Here is a 22,211-nt window from a genome sequence, read left to right on the forward strand (position 1 = left end):
TGATGATGCTGTCACTTTTGCAGCAGTGACAATTTTACGGTATGCTAATTTATTAAAGAAAAATAATAAGGAATATCAATATAAATGGTAGAAATTATCTCTCAACCGGAGAAGAGAAAGGTAATTAAAAGCTTTTACTTCAAATAAGGATTACACTCATTAGAAAATAATGTATTGTAAAATTTTCAAAAAGCTTTATTTAAAGCATTATAAACGACTACATGCATAAAAATTGTCTTTACTGTCCTATAAAACTGGAAAAGTAAATTATTTTATATATTTTGGATCTAACAAGATCTGAATTATAATACCAATAAATAAATAATGTTAAATCATTATTCCAGTACAGGTTCTTTTTCTTTTATTTACAACGAAACACAAAAAACATGTACAGTCACACTAAAAACAAAACTAATTATGTAAGATTTGAACAAATCCAAAGCATACAGTGACAATACACATACAGTGATTCAAAAAGGACTTCACAATTTAAAAAGCATATAAATATTTATTGAAATAATTTACAAATTCGGTTGAGGTCTCATTTCGTAGTAAAACACATGAAGTTTGTCACCCACCATTCACTTTGATTAAATATGGCTTCCAATTGTAATGCAACATAAATCCTACCTGAAGTCAATTCATTCCAGACGGTAGCCGGCAAGTCGGGGCTGACTTTACCTCTGCAGCTGCAGCATTAATTCGAAGTCTTAGCTCAACAATATCACTGGGTAAAGATAATACATAAACCCAATCTTTAATGAAACCCCAAAAGAAAAATCTAGAAGGGTCAAATCTAAGGAGCAAGGTGGTCATGTAATTAAACCTTCACAAGCGATCCGCCAACCTGGGAACTGAGTATCAAGAGAATCTCAGACTTCTAGGCAGTAGTGAGGTGGTACTGTCATGCTGACAGTAATTGTGTTCATCTTACTCATCATCATCATCATCTAACTGAGAAATTACAAAATTTTGAAACATGTCTAGATAAACAATTATTTACAGTTGCCTCCTGGAAGAACGACGAGTGAGTCGTACAACCTTCGCTTGCTTAGGACACAAAAAAATTGATCATGGGGCTATTACAAATCTGCTGCAAAGGTTTCGTGAGAGTTTTCACTACCCCATATTCAGCAATTATGGGTATTTATCGTATCACTGATGTGAAACAATGACTTATCAGTAAAAATTACATTATCTCAAATTATATCATTGTTTGCAATTCTATCCATCATTTCCATATATAACTGCAGCCAAGCAACTTTGTTGTCTGCTGCAATGTATTGAACCGCGGATAGTTTGTACGGGATTCAAGTGTAATTGTTTACGTAATACACACCAAACAGTCATTTGTGGATACCAGTTTCATGTGATGCACGTCAAGTTGATGTCTTCAAACTACATGCAAAACTCCACAGCAGCTTCAAGGATGCGTAGGCGTCCTGGTGATTTTGTATGTTCAACAGAGTATGCCTACTAGTAGGTTCCCTACTACACTCTATTTCTCAAAAATTATGTTGAACTGCAGTTGCTGACTGTAAATCGTGAAACCAACACAGACAGCAAGCACGTTCCACACCAGTACATGTACCCATCTTCAACAACACTGGTAGCCAAATTTGGTATTAATGAACTGCCTGAGTCAAAACTTGATGTGTTTGCTATGAAATGCGACCTCAACCGAATCTGTAAGTGATCTAAATAAATCTTTATGTGCTTTTAAAGTTGTGAAGTCCTCTTTGAATCACCTGGTATTTCAGGCAAGCATTAAAAAACATTGGATTGTGGTCCAAATGTATGAATCTTCAAATGTTTGTTGCTCAACATGGATTTTGCCTCCAAATATTTTATCTAATATAATCGAACATCCAAATTGGAAAATATTCAATCAAATAGAGTAGAACCACCTTTAATATCAATTTTTAGAAAAGATTTAGAATTTTAAATACACTGCATCCTAAATTAATCTGCAATTTTAATAGTAGAATAAGAGACTGAGTACTAAAAATAAATAAAGTACTACAAATTAATAGAAAAAGGATGTGATAAAGATTTGCTAGAGGAAAAATTTAAGGTGATTTTAATATGGAACAAAGTTACTTGGAAAAATGTTAACATTAACAGTTATATGAGGCATTAATAGATAATATTATAGTAATTACCAGACAATGTTGATGCTGTTGGTGGGGTATTACTTGAGGATTTATCACTGTTGGTGTTTGAGGTATTTGAATTATTACTGCTGCCCCCTCTACAATTTCTATATTGAGGTGTGGCACATAATAAATCATTTAGAATATGAATAATGGTGCTAATGTCACGTTTAGGTCTACCAAAACGGTCCTGTAAGGCTGGATTTAATGTACCTGTAGAAAAACAGAAGAAATTTTTTTAAAAAAAACAAGCAACAAAATTTGTAAAAAGAAACATAAAAAGTGGTCTTTAGGCCACTATTTGTAAAAAGTTTTAATTTAATCAATACTAGCAATTCTTTTCAATCTTCATTAATTTCATATGCCTGTATTACAGCTTGTTTCTGCGACATGAAAAACAGTCTGTTCAGCTGCAAACTAAACTTCCAATAGTGTGCAAGACTGTTTAAAGCTAACCTTTCATAATTATGCTTTATGAAGTACAATTATAACTATTACAATAAACTAATGAAATTAACAAATTACTTAAACTGACTCATATCGAAATTTCCTAATTGAAACTAGATGATATTAATTAAAATGTGATTGGTTTTTACCTTTTAGTTTTGTAATTATGTATTAATTTAATAAAATAGTCCATCTTATTGTAACGATTTCTTCTATGGATTCATAGCATTCATAGGTCACTGTTTTCATCATCATTTTCTTCTTTCTGTTAATCACAATTTTTGTTATCATTGGGTGAACTTTTGGACCCATTATAGAGATTCATTATGAATGATTTAATCATATTTTTTACTACTCTCACCTAGATGATTCAATAATGTTTTTCAATTTTTCAACCTTCTTACTGTGTGATCATATCCTTTGCCATTCTGCAAATCTAACTTCAGAATATTTCTTTTGATACAGTTCCATTACGTTATTTAAATCAAATGTAATATTGTGTAATGCAACTTAGTTTTTGTTAACTCAATTCAAATCAGACTTAAATTGGATGGTAAAATGTGATGCAGAGAATGGTGTGCACCTTTTGGGCAAGAACTTCATAAACTACACAGGGAATGTATGTAATTCAAGTAATTTGATTTTGAGCATATTGTCTCTAAATGAAGCATTATAATTTGTCAACCATGTCTGCACGTCTTCTTTTCTAGCAGATCTATCAGGGTCCTGTCTTCTTGGGTAATATGATATGAGGGATTATCTACCTCCAAAACATTTTTTCCTTGACAAATTCATCATTAACTTCTCTCTGATCTATTTTGAACAATTTTGGAGATTTATATTCTTATAGAAATCGCCAGTCACCAATTTCCACATTACAAACTATGAATGTACTCCATTTCACCATGAACATTCATCTCATCATTGCCCTGGAACCTTCTGCGTAAGAAATTTTCATAATTTTCTTTTTTTGAACCCAAAATTTTCCATTAGTATCTTGAGTGGATATAAGTTTCATCCATGTATTTTATTGGGAGAGTCCTTCCCTAAATTCTTTCGTACCGCATAAAAAACATCCTTTTATAATGAAAATCAAATTTTTTTATATTATTTTTCCACAGTACAGAACGGTTTGATTTCATTTTTTGCGACTTACACCAAATAAATGGTAAAATTTTCATAAAATATACATGCCAACAGCCCTTTTTTTAACACATTTTCCAAAGTTATTTTAAACTTGTACAACAATGTTCTGTTACATAAAAATGTTGCACTAATCTACTAATAATGCATTTATCAAAACTATCAAAAATTTTTTGGTAATTTTTTTAAACAAATTCACCATTTCTTACATGGTGAAGTGAAAGATGTATAAAGATGTAGTGACTTACACGAACTTGTATAAAAAATTAAAACAAGAAATTTATTATTTACAATCTGATCAACATGACTAATAAAACGTTTATCACTTTGTGAAGGTCTAAATAATTTCATGAAACTAAGAGATAGAATTTGTGTTATAAGTAAAAAAAAATTGTAATACATTAATAACCGACTTCCTGTGACTCACTTGTCAAATGAAACAAATTTTATTCTTCAATATTTTCTTGTTTTTATTATGAGCTCTTGAAAATCACTGACTATAAACAGTCTCTTGTTATAATTCTGACAGTAATGAATAAATAAAAATGAAGAAAAAATGAAATTATTTAGCTAAGATAAATTAATAATAATGTAAAACATCATACTTCCGCACAGAAATACAACTGTTTAATTATTGGATGATCAAAGCAAATTTTTAACACTCAATTGGATGGGAATTCAGAAAGTGATGCTTGAGATACGAAGTGCCGAGTTTCTCTGATTAAGTTATCCAGGTGCACCAGCTAATATAAAAGCTCCAATAAAAATTACAAAAGTTATTAATGTTTATTTATCAAACCCTTGTTGTTATCAACTTTTACTACTTTTTAATCTCCAAAATGAAAGGAAAAACCCTGTCACTTTTTCAAAATTCGTATATATTATACTAGAATATTTATGTTTCTGAAAGGTAATTGAAGATCTATCTTATCCAACAGATAACTCACAAAATACATTTATCATGTACCTACTGGATATGAAACACGATTCCACAGCCATTTTTATAGGTAAACACTCCAACCAGATCATACTAAGGATGAACCACTCCTACAGATAGCATACTCAGCAAAAACTAAGGCTGGAACTCGCAAGATAACTTAAAGATCAATCTACACATATGAATGGGGATGACATTTTTACAAACAATGAAAGCAGCATATAAATTGTTTTAACGATTTTCTCCTGTCTGCCAAATAAAAACCTAAATTTTCGACTATACTAGTGAAACAACACCACTCTCATCATCAATGATATAATGCAACTTAAGCTTATGACAATATAAAAAGCAGATAACTTATACCTTACACATCATTTATATTAAACAAAATGATTCATTTTGTCCCTGTTCTCCATTTGTTAGACTGGTTTGCTAAAAAAAAAAGATTGTGGCATTTGCATGAAGGAGGTAATATCCTGTAGCACATCACTGATATCTTTACCCCACCAATCATATGGCATACTGTAATCCGCAAATGATAATTAGTTCACTATGAGTGTTTGAAAGGATATTACAAACACATTGTTAAAAACAATTTCACTAAAAAAAAATCGTACTATTTTCATGTTAAGCTGTTTCAACATAAAATTTCTTAATGCTCTTATTCTACGAAAAATCGACTTGACTTTCATAACCTTGAGTAATGTTTTCAAACTATGAAAGAGTTATCTCATGGCTTGAAAAGCCATCTATCTTCGAAGGTAAAGGATCCAAGACACCTCTACCCAAATACAAGGTCTGTTCAGAAAATAACCCAACTATTTTTTAATCTTTATCATAAAACATTTTACAGATTTATTGGTCCTTGTCTATTGAAAGTACTCCCCTTCCCTATTCAACACTTTTCCCAGCGGTGTTTCCACATCGCAAAGCAGCCCTGGATAGTTTCATTTGAAACGCCTTTAAGGTCCATAGCGAATATGCTTTAATTTCATTAATAGTCTCAAAATGGCATCCTTTCATCACAGATTTTTATTTTGGAAATAAGAAACAATCACAAGAAGGCAGGTCTGGTGAATACGGAGGCTGAGGAAGGGCAGTCATCTGATTTTTGGCACAAAACTGACATATTAAAAAACCTGAGTGTGCGGACACTGTTGTGGTGAAGAACCATGAATTGTCTAGCCATGGTGTCTTTTTGCGGATTTTTCACGTAACTGTTGTAAAACGCCTAGATAGTACGCACGGTACTATCATTTTGAGGCAAGAATTCCAAATTTACTTTTCCATTAAAATCGAAAAAACAGAGCATCAATTTGACATTAGATCGAAATTGATGTGCTTTCTTGGGACATGCAGATCCTTTGCTGATCCATTGTGATGATTGAGCTTTTTTCTCAGTGTCTTACCCATAAACCCAGCTTTCACCTCCTATTATGATCCTTTGCATGAATGTTTCATCATCATCAGCTTGTTCAAGAAGTCGCCAACAAACGACCATTCAATAAATGTTCCTTTTGCTGTTCAGTAATCCAACAAGGAAAAAACTTTGCAGCAACTCGATGATCAATTTCGGCTTGATAATTTAAAATTTACATTACTTATATTTCAGCAAGGAAATTAAGTTTCCTTTGTATAAAAAATATTAACAAATACAAAATATGTTAAGCGAGTAAAATTTTTAAGATTGAAGTAAATTTTCTATGGAATGTTAATGAGACTGAATATAACTAGCGAGAATCAAACTGTATAACGATAAGGATGACCAAGGCAACTCGTATTTCCTGGCATTTATAATAACTGTATTTCTCAGGTTATTTGAATCATATATGTATTTAGAATTATACATCTGTACAATCCTTTTTTACAAATTTTTGAAAATAAGCAGATACTTGGCACTTTAGAAAAGATGTCAAAGCTTAGAAAAAACGAAGTCCTTCACGATCAAGTTCTTGAACCCATGACGGTCAATAACATGAATGAAAAACTAACTTCTTAAAAAAGTTAATTCTAGCAACATCAGAAAAGAATTTAAATTTAAGGAATTACTCTTAATTAATGAAAACTGAAATACAGTTTAATATTAAATTTTAACAATATTTGAAACACAAAATAATGAAAATAATTGATAATAAACAATGAAACATTGTTTCTAATTTGATCTCCTTTCAGAGTAAGTTGACAGTAGTAATGCCAAAATGTGGAGGGTTTCAGGAAAAACAACTTTTTTTGACAAAATTTTTTTCAGAGCTAAATTATTATTTATAATTTTCAAAAATTGAACAAAATCACTATTGGTTTAATAAATCATAAAACAACCAATTTCCAAAATTTGTACAAAATCATTACCGGTTCTATAAATTATAAAACAACCAATTTTTTTAATGTTCCAGAAAGAAGTCAATAGGCAACTCTACAAATTTCTTGTTCCACTAACTCAATAGAACAAGAATCACATTTGATATAATTTTGTTCAATAATATTCCACCAAAAATGTTATGCCTGATCTTACATAAAAACTGCACCACTGATATATTCTTTTTTTTTTTTTCATTTTGATATCGAAATTATCTGAAAATATTTAATTATGAAGGTTCATTGAAGTGGTGCAAATATTAGTTCTAGCCTTTCTCTTCAAGAGATTCTAGTTCAAGGCCCAGAACAATCATGCTTTACGCTAACAGCTCCTCAGTGACAGTTTATCTAGTCAGATTCTAATTAACAACTTCTTGGCCAGGAATGATAATAAGTTATATCAATGATAATAAGTTATAAATACGCATGAATAAAGGGCAGAGCTGAATATGACCCAACAAGAAAACTGTGCTACATATCATTCTTTCAAAATATCATATTAATAAATCAAAAAAATATGAAGGATGTAAACATATTTAAATTTAATTAAAACTCACACGATTCCTTAATCTATATACTTTCGACAAAATATTTTTTTTTTTGTTAGGACAATTGGCTGGTAGTTTTATAGATTATGAAAAGTTTTATTTTACTTTTCACATTAACAATAAGATGTCTCTATTTTAGCTTATTTAATGTTTAATATTAAATTATTTTAGGAGGATTTATATCCTTAATTTTAGGTGTATCTAACTAAAGATATATGTTAAGTACAAAAAAAAGATCAAATAAATTTAATTTATATAGTACCTGAAAATGTTCCAGAATATACTCCTTTACCATGATGATGCATACTTTCAATAATAGCTCCTTGCCTTCTTTTTGTACTAGCCGTTACATCCTGCAATGGAAACACAATTTTATTAATGTAATTAGAATTTCACAACTCTATTGAGAGATCAGCTACAGTAGCCATTACACAATAGTTTTCAACATTAAATACATATTTAAAGAGAAAATGAATCAAAAATTCCTAAAATTTAGTGATTTAAAATTCACTAGACTTAAGATTAAGTAAATGTTTTGTCTTGCGATGATAAATTAACCTGATCAGGGACATCATCCTCACCCTCTAGGGAAAGACATGGATGGGCTTTACTGTAGGTAATCATCTTTTAGACCCTCTAAATTGATAACACAACACAGTCCCCAGTTTGGTATCTGTCAGGATGCCACAGACACAAATGACTCAGCAGACATTTACATTAGTGTATTTTCAAAACCTGCTACCTCGCCTTTGTATGGCCTCTTAGAACCACGACCACCTACCATAACTTACAACCCTCAACTATCAAATTAACTGATTCATGGAAACACAATCCTCACGCCTTCCTCTAAGACCACATGTTTCACAAAAAACTCTTTCTTATATCTAACTTCAATTAGATTATGCACTTAGATCATTACTTGATTTTGTCTTTAAACACCAAAAATACTATCCTCATACCAACAAAACAAATGCTCATTGCAATAACGACAATTTTGTCCTACAATTCAACTCCTACAAGTCCTCGATTTACTTAAAAATCAAGAAACAGATTCACAAATTTAATAAGCCTTTAATGAAAACATACACTTTTAGAGACATTCAATAGTAAGAATGATCATGATCCTGATCGGGGACAGCCATTCAGCGGTTTGATCATCTGTTTACCCTTTCCTAACCATTCATCCCTTTTTCCTCATACCATATGAATTGTGCCACTTGCCACCCTGGTTCCATCCATAGTAACCTGCTGGGCCCACTCTAGTAGCTTAAAAGAAAGCAACTTGTTTATTGGAGCTCAATGGATAAATAAAATTTAGGCTGAGAAGTCTATTAAGAGGACTATCTAAGGATTGTACAAAAAGCCCAGTTTCTGACTGAATAACTTATTAGGTAAAAGTGGATTTCCTAAAAATCTCATCTAGCTGATTCTGTTGGAATTGTGTGCTTCAATTTTCCTGGTACTTTTTTGTATATTCAAGTACAACAGCTTTATACATTTCACTGATAACAGAAGTTTTAGTTTAAAAAGAAATAGTATCTAGTTTAAAACAAAAAAAATATTCTATTTTGCCATGCCCATAGAATTTTATTTGCCGATTATTTTTGTTTTTAAATTAATTTTTGAAACAACTTTGACTTAGTTTATAAATAATTACATTCCATAAAAATACAAAGTTATCAATTCCAAAGCAAAAATATACACTGGCACGCCCTTTAACAACAAAATAAGATAGAAATTGACCAAGGATTTTAATTCTGCTTCGTATCTTCTTACACTCCAGGATACTTTCCAACTGAATACTTTTAATTCAATTAGATACTTCCAGATACCATAAAGTTCAGGAGATAAGAAGAAATTTCTTTAATGAAGTTTGATGAACCTAAATTCTGAAATGTACCTGGGACATATTTGAGTTGCTCACAAAAAATTAATGCATTATTATATCCACGTTCTTAAGGACTGACTGTTGCTGTTGTTTAACGTTGCTTCACGCCACCGCACCATGGGGTAGTAGCTGACATTTGTACTTTATGTGTACAACGAGCAGAATGCGCAGGAATCTTCATTTACACTCTAGTCTAACGAAAGTCCCAGACTGACTTGAACATCCCTTGTAGAATTAAAATCCCGATATTCTTTTTTTTGTCACTCTGTATTTCTTGAAATCACTTTACATTAATCTTCCATATGCATTTATAACAAATGATTTTATTTTAATTGAATCATCTATGTAACAATCTGCTATGTAATCATTTTCTAACATTGGATAACAGATCACCAAATAAATGCATTTTCATAAAAACACTTTTTAAAATTGTATTTTTTTTTTTTTAATCAATTTCATGATCAGTAAACAAACCGAAAATCAGACGCGCAAATATATTTTAAATTAACTGCAAGGTTTTGATCAAATAGTTGTAACAATAACGTCGCGTATGTTTTTTTTTTTTACTTAAGTCTAAGCCCGAATTAGAAAATGCTATTTTTTTATACTCGCGCTAATAACAAGGGATTACTGTACATTTTAAATATTACTATTATTTCCGATTTTATACGAGTTAATTTTTATATTAAAATAATATAATGCTCGTACATGGAACTAAAATTAAAAAAGCATGAAAAAATGTCAAAATCCTTTCAAACAATAGCGATCGTTAATTGGTAAAAGTAAGTAAAGCAGTAAATAATATTATAATAATGAAACAAGAGCAAGATGATACGATAAAATATTTCAAGCGTTTCTTTCTTGATGATTATATTATAAATATATAGTACAGAGTCAAGAGTCAAGAGCGTATAGTGGGGCAAAATACGGTGCACTCTGTTCTACCTCTGTATCGGTATCCGGTTGGATGGAACGAGAAAGTGTGTCATAAGGCGAACAAGAACAACTAAATGAGCTGAACTGTTGTACTGCTGTTGATTCGACTCGAGTCTAGAGCATAGCGAAGGAGCTCCCTTTGACTTCAAGTGAGAAAACAACGGTCCTTCTGGACTCGATTCGACTAGCATATATACACTGTTCATTGTTCGGCAATTGTTGACGGTTGATGATGCCGATAAGCTTTTATATCTATCAACAAAAAAACCTTTATACTTTTGACTGTACTCCTTTAAATAATTAACTCTTTTTTTAAAATTAATTTCTCATTCAGAAAGTGTCAAATTTTTATCCAAAAAGGTCAAAATTTGAAATAAAAGTTTAATAAATTAGACACGTAATCGAACGATTTTATCATATTTTTTATACGTTTAATGTGGGAGTAAAGTAAAAATGAAGTATAAAGAATACTTTATATAATCCTCAGATCTGTTTTAATAATTTATAAGGAAAGTGATTGAGAAATAAAAAAGATAAACTTCCATTTTTACTATTATTAAGCAAATTATTCGGGTTCAAACTCATAAACAAATGTGTAACAAACAATACAATTTTTCCTTTCAAGTAGTTTTAACACTACTCAATTCTATATATAAATATACCCCTCCAATTTTATTTACTTATTTTTACAAGATTCTTTATTCTTCTTTTTTTTTATCTTTGTTCCAATACCATAAACATAATTTTTAAAAAATACCTTCTGTTCGGTTTTTACGCCTCCTTATAAACTGTTAACAAAATAATTCTCAAAAATAACATGATCAGACTTAAAAATGAAGCTTCCAATCCTGAGAAGTGAAAAGTAAATCGGTTTCCAGTTACCTCTCTACACAGCCGAAATCCAACACAGAATGAGACTGATATTCACCTCAACTCAAGACGAGGTTCATACCGTAAACATTTTGATACGACGATTTCTATGCATGATATCATTAAATGTTTTTGGATAAAATAATCGTTCTAAGCGATGGTAAGATTCAAGAAATTGATTACTCTGTAAATCTTAATAAAATTTCAAACTCCCAATAAATTTCAAACAAACAAATTCCATTATTTGCTGGTTTTCACAATTTTTTTTTTTTAAATTTAATAGTTAATTATTAGAGTAAAATGTTTTAGAGATGCTTAAGTCTTACTTGATAAATATTTTAAAAAGAATGAAGAGAGCACAGATTTTCGATTAACATTTACATTTCCGAACTGCGTTTAATAAAAGCATTACGTTTGGTAAGATGAAGACTTCATTTATGAGACAATATCCGTTAAATCTCTTTCAAATCCGGAAAAATTAGGAAATTTGTACGACTCGTTGCTGAAAACTTCATTACCAGAAAATTTTATTGAAATCCATAAATAACATTGGAGTGCAAGTACGTAAATACTTATTTCTTTGTCACAGATTTTAAGTACTGCAGGAAAACAGTTATTTATTTACCGGTCTGATATATGTACGTTTATACATACTTAAACGGTTTAACAAAATTAAAACCAATTCACTTGACTGCAGAATTCTCTCTCACACTCACTCGCTCTCTCTCGCTCTCTTTCTCTTTAAACACTTATCTCTATCTCTCAATGTTTCTTTCTCTTTCACTCTCTCAATCCCTCTCAAACTATCTCTCTCTCTCTCTTTCAAACACACCGCAAGCTCTTTCGCTCTGCTCTAACCAGGCTATTAACCGTTTCACCGTCTATATAATATAGCGGCTCGTTTAAGTTACCGTTTTCTTTTCTTTTCTTACATCTTACTTCTGATTTTATTCCCACTTATACTATCTCCTTTTACTATTAAAATTTTTTTCCTTAGAATTCAAATTATATTACAAGAATAATACAAATAATTACTTCTCTGTTATTTGTAAATTTAAGTAAAAGCCTAACCTATCCTATCCTAAAGGAAACATCCCCTTATTTAAAATTTAAAAAATATTTCGTACGTTTATAGTTCCAAATTTTCTTTGGCGTTTAATTTTTATCCCGTTGAAATCTTTCACTAAAATTCACCCAGCGCGTAAATCACAAAAAAAAGCAGGAAGATACCTCCTCCATTGGAAATTTCAAAACATTTTTGTACAAAATGCTAAACACTTTATATATAAACTTCATCACTTGAAATCTTTTCATCGTAAAACGCATCCTGGATGTATAGAATAAAATAAAAAGTTGTAAACTTTGAATTCTCTTCTCAGGTAATATATAACACCTGGAACCCACAAGAACAGTTAAGTGTTTTTTTTCTATATAAGAAATTGGATTTACCTGTCCGCATTTTTTTTACGTTATCATTGATCGAGAGAAATGTGGGCCTCGAATATTTGACATTCTACTGCTTGTGACACTATTACGAGCAAATATTAATTTTGACAAAAATTTGCAAAAATTCCCGTTCTATAAAGCGGATATACGTGATCTTAGCCAAAAGTGTTTTTTTTTTTTTCAAAATGACGGTAGCTATAGTTCAACAAAAAAGAAGCGTAATACTTTCCTGGCATTAATTATTTCTAACATGGTAGAATAATAATTATACCTGAAAAAAAACATAATAGATTTTAACAAATTCAAAAAATCAATCTTTTTAAACTTCGATCGGCTCTCCACCTCTAATATTGCACGTACAGTTTTTTTGGGTCACTTACACTATTGTGCCATGAAAGACAAAACAATATCGGTTAAAAAATATGAAATAAATAAAAGGTAAGCTTTTTCGATTTTTGAGGAAAGGGGATTTTTTTAAATAGTAAAATAAGAATAAGTGCATGTAATGAAGTTAATATAAGTGGGGTTATTTGGCAAAATTTTGAGAAAGTCGATCACCAAAAAACCCCCACCCACCGGAAATAATGACCACAAAATTTTACCAACAAACTGCCACATATACATGAGTCTCTGTATAAAATTTCATCGAAATCGGTTTATCCAGTCAAACGTTAAGTTTCAAACAAGTACATACGAACAATACCCCAAGTTTTTTTTTTTTTTTTTTGGGGGGTCGGGTCCCTGGGTCATGAAATGTCGAGAAATGCAAAAAAATCCCTACCCCATTTTTTGACCGATTACATACTGCCTTCCTGCGGCATAGCTCTAGAGCAGTAGTTTCCAAAATGGGGTACGTGTATCCCAAGGGGTACGCAAAGTGATACTTGGGGGTACGCCACAGAAGAAGTATAAATAATAAGAGGGTTGTTCAAAAAGTAAAGATAATAGTGACCCTGAGGGAAAACGTGTTGCGAAAGGTGGTAATACTGCATACCATCGTGTAGTCCATTCTTTTAGCCATCTATAACGGTCAGTTTCAAGTCGATCGGTGCGATGAATGGACGTTTGTTGACGATTCGCGTAAAGTGGGTTAGGTATTTACCTACCATATCCAACATGGGTAAAAAGTTAGAGCAACGTTGCAATGTGAAAGTTTTAGGGAAACTCGAGAAGAACCGAAAAGACGCGTATGAATTATTAACTACGGTGTATGGTGAAGATGTTATGAACCATGTTACCTTCTACATTTCCTTCCCGTGGTTAGATCCTAATAACAGAGACCCAGTCTCTGGCTGGCGGGCGGGCTGGGAACGACAAGTCGGGCCTGGTTACCGTCCGCTGGGGATTTGAGGCAGGCAACAGATTATCCAACGAGGGGGGGGCCAGATTATCCAACCTGCTGAGCCGGAAATTTTTAGCCGGTGGGTAGGGAGGCCTCCTTTGAGTTAAAGGACACGCCCCCGAGCCGAGTATACTTAACTGGATGTCCGGCCCGGGTATGTAGGGATATAAAAAAGGGTTGCCTTCTACAACCCTACGAGTTAGTCTAATGGTGAACGCGTCTTCGTAAATCAGCTGATTTCGAAGTCGAGAGTTCCAAGTTTAAATTCTAGTAAAGTCAGTTACGTTTATACGGATTTGAATACTAGGTCGTGAATACCGGTGTTCTTCGGTAGCTGGGTTTCAACTAACACAGATCTCAGAAATGGTCGACCTGAGACTGTACCAAAACTACAATTCATTTACACTCACTCATACATATCATCCTCTGTAGTTAATACCTGACGGTGATTTCCGTCAGGAAATCCGGAGGCCGAACAGGAAAAAAGAAAGTTATCTTCTACAAGTGGTATAAAGCGTTCCAGGAGGGTGGAGAGAAAATCGCCGAAAAGCCGCGCGAGGGGCGTCCTTCAACATCTCGCACCGAGGTTTAAAAAATATAGCTGCCGCCTGTTCACACCGGAGTAAATTCAACATCGTGTCTCCGTATGACAAGACCTGTTATCGCGGTTTTGTGGGAAAGCAAACGAAGAAATGAATCGAATCATAACCGTAGATGAATCTTGGATGTATCAATAGGATTCGGAACTGAAACAACAAAGTTCTCAATAGAAAAGGGCGCAGTCGCCGCCTCCGAAAAAAGCAAAGATGAGTCGCAGCGCCGATAAGTTATGATGATAATCATAAGACTTCGAGGGTTTTTTGTACCAACATGGTGTCCCTCAAGGCGAGACGGTCACGGCAGATTATTACAAATCGGTTTTGATCACGATGTTGCGTCATTTTAAGAAAAAAACGGCCGTACAAGAACACTAACGAAATTTTACTGCACCATGAAAATGCGCGGCCCCACTTCGCTCACATTGTAGTTGATTTCTTGAACGGTCGCGGCATCGCAACTGTACCCCACCCACCGTACATTCCAGATTTGGCCCTTTACGACTTCTGGCTGTTCCCCGAAGTCAAGTTTCCGTTCAGGGCCAATCACGATGTCATCAAAGCTGTGGAGGCGCGCTGCAAAGAGCTCGAGAAAGATGGTCTGGCGTTCGTGTTTAAAAAGTGGCAGGAACTGTGGGAAAGCGTATTAGAACCGAGGGGCTTTACTTTGAAAAAGAGCAGGTAGATTTGGAAGATTGAATAAATTTTTTTTCTGTACAGCGTTATCATTACTTTTTGAACAGCCTTCGTAAATAATTTGATTTTTGACTACACACACGTATTATATAGGGGTACAAATTATAATTATTTTCGTCTTGAGGATCGCAATCAAAAACGTTTGGAGCTGTTTTAGAGGGAAGTAAAAACATACATCATAACCTTTTTTAATAACGAAAAAGGCGTTCTATTTTTTCTGTCCAGAATCACTTCCCCAAGTTATAAAAAGTTGATTCGTGTTTTTTATATATATATATATATATATATATATATATATATATACATTGGACCCAAAACTGACAACTTTTAAATAACATTCAACCACAAACCAACAAAAATTTCATCCAGCAAATGTTTATACCTCAAAACGATCTATTTTTGGTATAAAACCACTGGTTGGTGTGTAATGTAGACCATTTCTACCCAATTTCTTTTACATCAATTTTTTTTTTTTTATTTCATTGCGCTTTAAAAATTATGTTACAATCCTACTCTTCCCGTTAATTAAAAATTTGTTAATTCTTTCTCCCAATGGAGGCTTGGAGGTATATTGATCTAATATCGAATAGATAATTTCCAGATAGGAGCATTAACCAAATTTAATTTTCCTTTGTTTATCCATTGAAAAGTTATTCAAGGGCTCATATTAATACACTTTATAGACAAAAATATGAATTAATTATATTAATTTAGAAGGAAAAACAGAAGGAAGGCGAAAACCGAATCGCTAAAAATAAAAGAGATCGGGCAAGTACCGTATGCATACGGGTCAAGGAGAGACCGATTCTTCAATAGTTGATTGTAACCAAATCTTCAATCGTGGAAACAACAGTTAAGAAGTTAAAGAAAAATTAAACATTTTGAACAGCAATTTTTTAACAACTTTAACTACCAGAAAATAATAACAACAAACCGTAAGAGTTACGATAATCATAATAAAGGGACATGGGGTAAAAAATGTACCATTTGTCGAAGATTACTTTAATGTATGTATACAAAATCATTATCATGATAAATTGCCAAGTTTAGTTAATAGCTATTTACTATGCGTACTTTTACGTACGCGCGAGTACAAATACGTAAAAAAATCGTTGTGCTTGACCTACACCTGTAGGCGTTACAGTTAATAAAATAAAAAAACTAAAAAAATAAACGTTAATTAAAAAAAATTAATTATTTGAAAACTCGTTTCCTTAGCAAAATATATCGTAGACACACTCATTTTTTATAAATTAGAAAAACAACTTCAATTATCACTTTTTGAAATCACTTATTTTAACTATTTTTCTATTTCTCAAAACGGCTTAAAAAAAGCGTTAACAACGTAAATGAAATTTCACAGCAATATCGTTCACCGGCATCACTTTTGGTTCTTCAAGCAAAAAGTAGTCTACGAGATGGAGAAACGAAAGTTAAAAATATTTTACCTTCGTCAAACTTTGCATAACAAAGGACTTAACATTATATTGTCAATCGGTGTATAAAATGAATCGACAGTTTTGATACACGTATTACAAGAGTTTCTTTTAACCATACCGTGCAGCATAAAAGATTAACATATTCAACATTAATTGTTACTGAAGCGGCATAATCTCAAAATAATTCATTCGTTGCACAGTATACTGTGTAATTAAGATAAAATTACATTGATAAAAGGTATATATATAAGGTAGGTAGGTATATATTACAAATGAACATCCCAATTTTTACAGTAATTTAACAATATTCTTACGATATTATGTCTATTGCCCTTTTATCACAACACAAACACAGGTCACGGTGGGTCAGCCATTCCAATGCTTCAAGGGTAAGATCATGGATATCTTGTAACGAGCCTCTAAAAGATGTATTTGGACAAACCAGGGTCAGGTGGGCGATCGTTTTCTCTTCAGCTCCACATCTGTCTAATCGTGGACTTTCCCCAACTCCCCGTTGGGTCAGGTTCTTATTGCAGATACCATGATTGGGGCGAATCCAGTTGATGTTCCACCACTGTCTTCTGGGAAGAGTAAATCCTGGTTGCCTCATAATTGGATCTGTGAAAAGGTTGAAGTCGGTGATATTCTGACCGTGCCATAGTGATTTCTAGTTCAGTGTTTGATGGTTTTTCGCTCAAAATTCTTTTGGACAAAACCGATTGACGTGAAATTTTGACAGTAATTAGAGAGTAACTCAAAGAACAAAACTTATATAGTGCCGATGTGTGCTTCTACCCCGGGAGTGGATGCCAGCCCTTCTCAGGGGTGGAAATTATTACATTCAAAATACTTGCAGAAATCGATGGAGGAATAACAAAAAAATGTTCTATAAAACGTTTTTGTACAGTCAATACTTATTGAGTTACTCGTGATTGAAGATTTTGATTTTTCACGAATAACTCAAAACCCTTACGTTTTGACGAAAAAATTATTTTAGTAAAAATGAACCTTATAAAATAACGAAGATTGTTTTTTCTGTAGATGAATACGAACCGAGTTATGCCTCGTTGAAGGTAACTTTTTGTTCACCGAAAACTTAAGTTGAACCTTTCAACGTTAAATAACGGAAAAACATAAACTTTTTCGAGGAACACTTATAGGATATTTTTCAAAGTACTTGAAAAAACCTTTAAAATTAGCTTTGGTAAAAGTCATTAGCATGAAAACTAACGGAGTTATGATGAAAATAAAATGGTTGGTTCGCTTTTTCGGAGAGAAAAATCAGCAATGAAACAAATGGCTTTTCGCAAGAATTGGAATTGAACGTAATCCTTTTACAATTTACTTTATTAAAGTACTAATAATATGTTCTACAAGTTTAACCGGTTTGGAATGCCTAGATTTGAAAAAAAGGCCGATTCAAATTTGAAAATCTTTTTGAAATTTCTTAAAAAATTTACTTTTTTCATAATAATTCAAAAACTAAGAAAAGTGCGTAAAACAAAAATTCAGTTTTTTTACTGAAAAATTTGTTTTTTTTTTTTAATTCTGTAGAATAAAAATTGATTGAGATATCACCGTTATAAGTTTGCATTTGAGTGCGAGGACCACCTTCACCCAAGCCGTTTACGGTAAAAAAATTTCAAAAAAGGGCTACATACCTTATAGCCCTTGAAATTCCCTGAAAAAATGGTTTTTTGAGAGATTGGATAGCTTAAAAATTAAGTAAGTTATAGTTGAAAAACCAATCGCATTTTTTCGGTGAAATTTTCGGAGTATGAAAATTTTTATATTCTCGACAGTTTCGGTCATGTGAACACATATAACTGTATATACTACATAGGTATAAGTAGTAGCATCATAGGTAGTAGTATCTTCATATACTCATCTCTCTTCCTCACACACACTCTCTCTCTATGTGTACATATAAGCACATATTTATATATAGATGAAAGTACAGGTAGGAAAAGAAAACTAACGGAGCGCACCCCGTAGGCGAACACCTGCTGATGGATAATAGAATTTTGTGTGAATAGATATATATAGGTATATTGTACATGTATATGGTATAGTCGGTACACTTCCACAACAGAAAAAATAAACACGTCGTGCACTTCGTTAATATTACCTTTCAAAACTTATTGAATTACAGATTTTTTTTTTATAAATAAAAATCTAAGTACATAAAATTCACGTACATGAAAAACTATAAAAAAGTTTATAATTCATTATAAATGTACCATTAAAGCATTTTAAACTGTTGAAAACTAATTTTTTTTGTCATAAGAGTGGATTCTAAAAGTTGCAATGTTGTAACACATCAAAAATTATGTTTTAGATTATAGAACAATGTTTATTCTACACGTTTAAATGATTTTGACTTACAAAACACATACATCTATAATTTTAACAATTTTTTTCATAAGGTGTGCTTTTTTTCAACCTCCGGAACCACCGTTAGATATTGCTTCAGAGAATGAGATGAAAGATTTGTAGCGTGTGTGAAAATGCCATGCCTGACCGCTGACCGGGATTCGAACCCGGGACCTCCGGATGAAAAGGCCGGGACGCTACGCTACCACTCGGGGTGGTTATTAAGACTATAAATCATAAATTATATTATAAACAGTAAAGAGATTTTAATTCATTATAAATGCACCATTAAAACATTTCAAACTGCTGTGAAAACTATTTTTTTTTTTTTTTTTTTTTAATTTCATCATACGGAGTGGTTTCTAACGGTTTTAACGTAGTAAAACATCATACATTTTATTCCACACCATAAAAGAATGTTTATTCTACATATTTAAACATAATTTCAGTCTGTGAAACGTTTAAATCTATGGTTTTTTAATTCTTTTAACAAGGGGTAGTTTTCACCTCCAAAAAGCACACATCCGGGACATAACTTTTGAAGCAGAGGGTTTAGATAACCTTAATTACACATTTTCATGAAAATCGATGTGGTCCAAAGGAATTCTGAGGTAATACTCTATTTTTACCGTCAACAGGTTTGGTTTCTTCTCAAAACCAAACCTGTATTTTTTTAAGAACTCAAAAATCATTGTTATACCTTAGTGGAATCTATGCAAAGAGGATTAATGAGATAATAAAAAAAAGGAAGACACATAAACTATTAAATTTAAATAAGTTTGACAATTAAATACTTTTTCTTTTAATAACAGAATTTTCTATTAAAAATACTGTGTTCGGATTAATTTGTTCACCACTGTATATATGGCTCGACTCAGAAAAAACTAATAATATGATTTAATTAAAAAAAAAAAAAATATGATAGAATCAAAACTGTGAACAAACAAAAGGTTTCATGAAAATCAGCAAAATAGTTGTCCCTCTAAGTTTTATAATACCTAGGAAACAATATAAATATATAAATACTATGGCACCCCCCCCCCCCGGAGGGCTTGACCTGCGATATAGTTCTTTACACATATAGTGGTGGTGAAGCCGCGACGGGAGGGGATGCTAGTGTATATATTATGTGCTAGGTATTATAAAACTTTGAGGACAACTATGTTGCTGGTTTTCATTAAATTTTGGTCCGTTCAATATTGATTTCCTCCACATTTTCTTTTTTTTTAATTTATTAATAATAATAAAAACTCTCTCTCTCTCTCTCTCTCTCTCTCTCTATATATATATATATATATATATATATATATATATATATATATTATCCGCTGTCAACAAGGTTTGCCACTGTTGACATTAGCCAGCAAAGCATTAAAAATTGTAGTTTTTTTTGTTTTTTTAATAATTATCTGTGGGCTGTTGCTCCAGTTACTTCAAGCTCTGTTGTTCCAGGGTTATCGTTTTTCACAACTTGCCGAATAAAAATGACGTTTAGATAAAGAGAGTGTTCCCAAAATTAATTTTAAACGTAATCAGGAAGATTTTTTTTGGATAAAAACTACTCTGCCCCCAGCACAGCAAAGTCCGGAAGTTTTAATGCCAAAAAATCGATTTTTTTTGGCATTATTGCAGCGGTTAAATATTTTAATCACGTCACGTATTTGAATACCTGTCAAATTCATATAGTCAATTTCAGAGTGATGACCAAAAGTTAATTTGGAACCTAACATCATAATTCCCAAAGTTTGAAGTCAATTTTGAGCCGAGCGTATACATTGCTCTTCAAGTCTTTGAGAAAATTCTGGAATAGATTCACGTTGTTTACAATCATAAATCTAGTAGCGCTAAAAATTCTTCTTCCTATTTGTGACCTCAAAGATCTAAGCGTTATTAAATTAATACCAAAGTGAAAGTCGAATTTATATAAATTTTGTCTACGGCCTACCCTGATTGAACTTCTTGCAGGATATTAAAAAAAATCCCTTTCGGTACGCCGGAAGGCGGAGACAGATTTCACCGGTGCTAAGTAGAAAATTTCAAATTTACTCTCAATACGATAATGGTTGCAAGTGAAAAAAAGATACACATGTTTAGCATACAAGCCCCATCTTCTTACAATTCATGCAACATTTTGGTCATCCCTTGCCGTAAGAGTTGGCCATATAATAAATTGTTTCACATAAAAGTTTTAGGTAATGTTTAGAAGATTAACGACCACTTTAAACAGATTCGATACTGTGCCTATTAAGGGAGGTATGATTTTTTTTTTGTCATTGAAACTCCATTTTTTCCCCTTCCTGGACCGATGGATGGTGATATCAAAAAAACTTTACTTATATAGTTTTAGGCCCTTATCCAAAGAATAGTAGGATCTTTAAACGAATTCGACACTTTACTTAACAGGAAAGTTAAAGCGACATTTTGTTTATTCGAAAAAGCCCTCCTATTTCCACTCACATGGTCCGATTTTGCTCAATAACGAACTCGACCGAGATTTTGGGTCGTTATATTTTATGTATAAATTTGAAAGTGATTGGCGCAAAATTACGCCAATAATTACGTTTATATATATATATATATACTTTTGAACTGACAATGGTTTTGGAATCTGTGTGATGTGAAACGCGAAGATTTGTCGAAATTTTCCGGAAGTCGAATCATGGTACCCATTACAATAGGTAGCTTTGTTATGAAATCTGCCTAACATCTATATTGAGATTTTTATATCTTGTAAAAATAGCGACGAACTATTTTGCTCGCGCAAGGATGAGTTCTCGCCAGATGAAATGACATTAAATTTAGTAAAACACATAATAACTTTTTGAAGAAGTCTATATATATACATATCGAAACCAACATTCATAAAACCTTAAAAATTTTGTTAAATAAGTAAATAGTCGTCAATCCCTTTAATTTTATTATCAAATTAATCTGTTTTTACGTATATTACGATAATAACACAAATTGATATTTATACACAATGACATTAAATTTAATAAATTACAGAATAACTGTTAGAATAAGTCGATGTTAACATACGAC

The 22,211-nt window shown here is 32.2% G+C and overlaps 1 protein-coding gene across 2 annotated transcripts in view; it reads right to left on the minus strand.

Annotated features, from left to right (window-relative positions):
- LOC142332742 (midnolin-A-like) overlaps positions 1-22,211 on the minus strand; it is a 175,154-nt gene that overhangs the window by 56,958 nt on the left and 95,985 nt on the right. For both annotated transcript variants that reach the window (XM_075379354.1, XM_075379353.1), the window contains exons 5-6: positions 7,846-7,936; positions 2,163-2,366 (exon numbers count right to left, since the gene is read on the minus strand). In XM_075379354.1, coding sequence (XP_075235469.1) covers positions 2,163-2,366; positions 7,846-7,936 — 295 coding nt within the window. The remainder of the gene's footprint in view (positions 1-2,162; positions 2,367-7,845; positions 7,937-22,211) is intronic.

This window comes from Lycorma delicatula, chromosome 12 (genome assembly GCF_047948215.1).
Source record: "Lycorma delicatula isolate Av1 chromosome 12, ASM4794821v1, whole genome shotgun sequence".
Taxonomy (NCBI): Eukaryota; Metazoa; Arthropoda; class Insecta; order Hemiptera; family Fulgoridae; genus Lycorma; species Lycorma delicatula.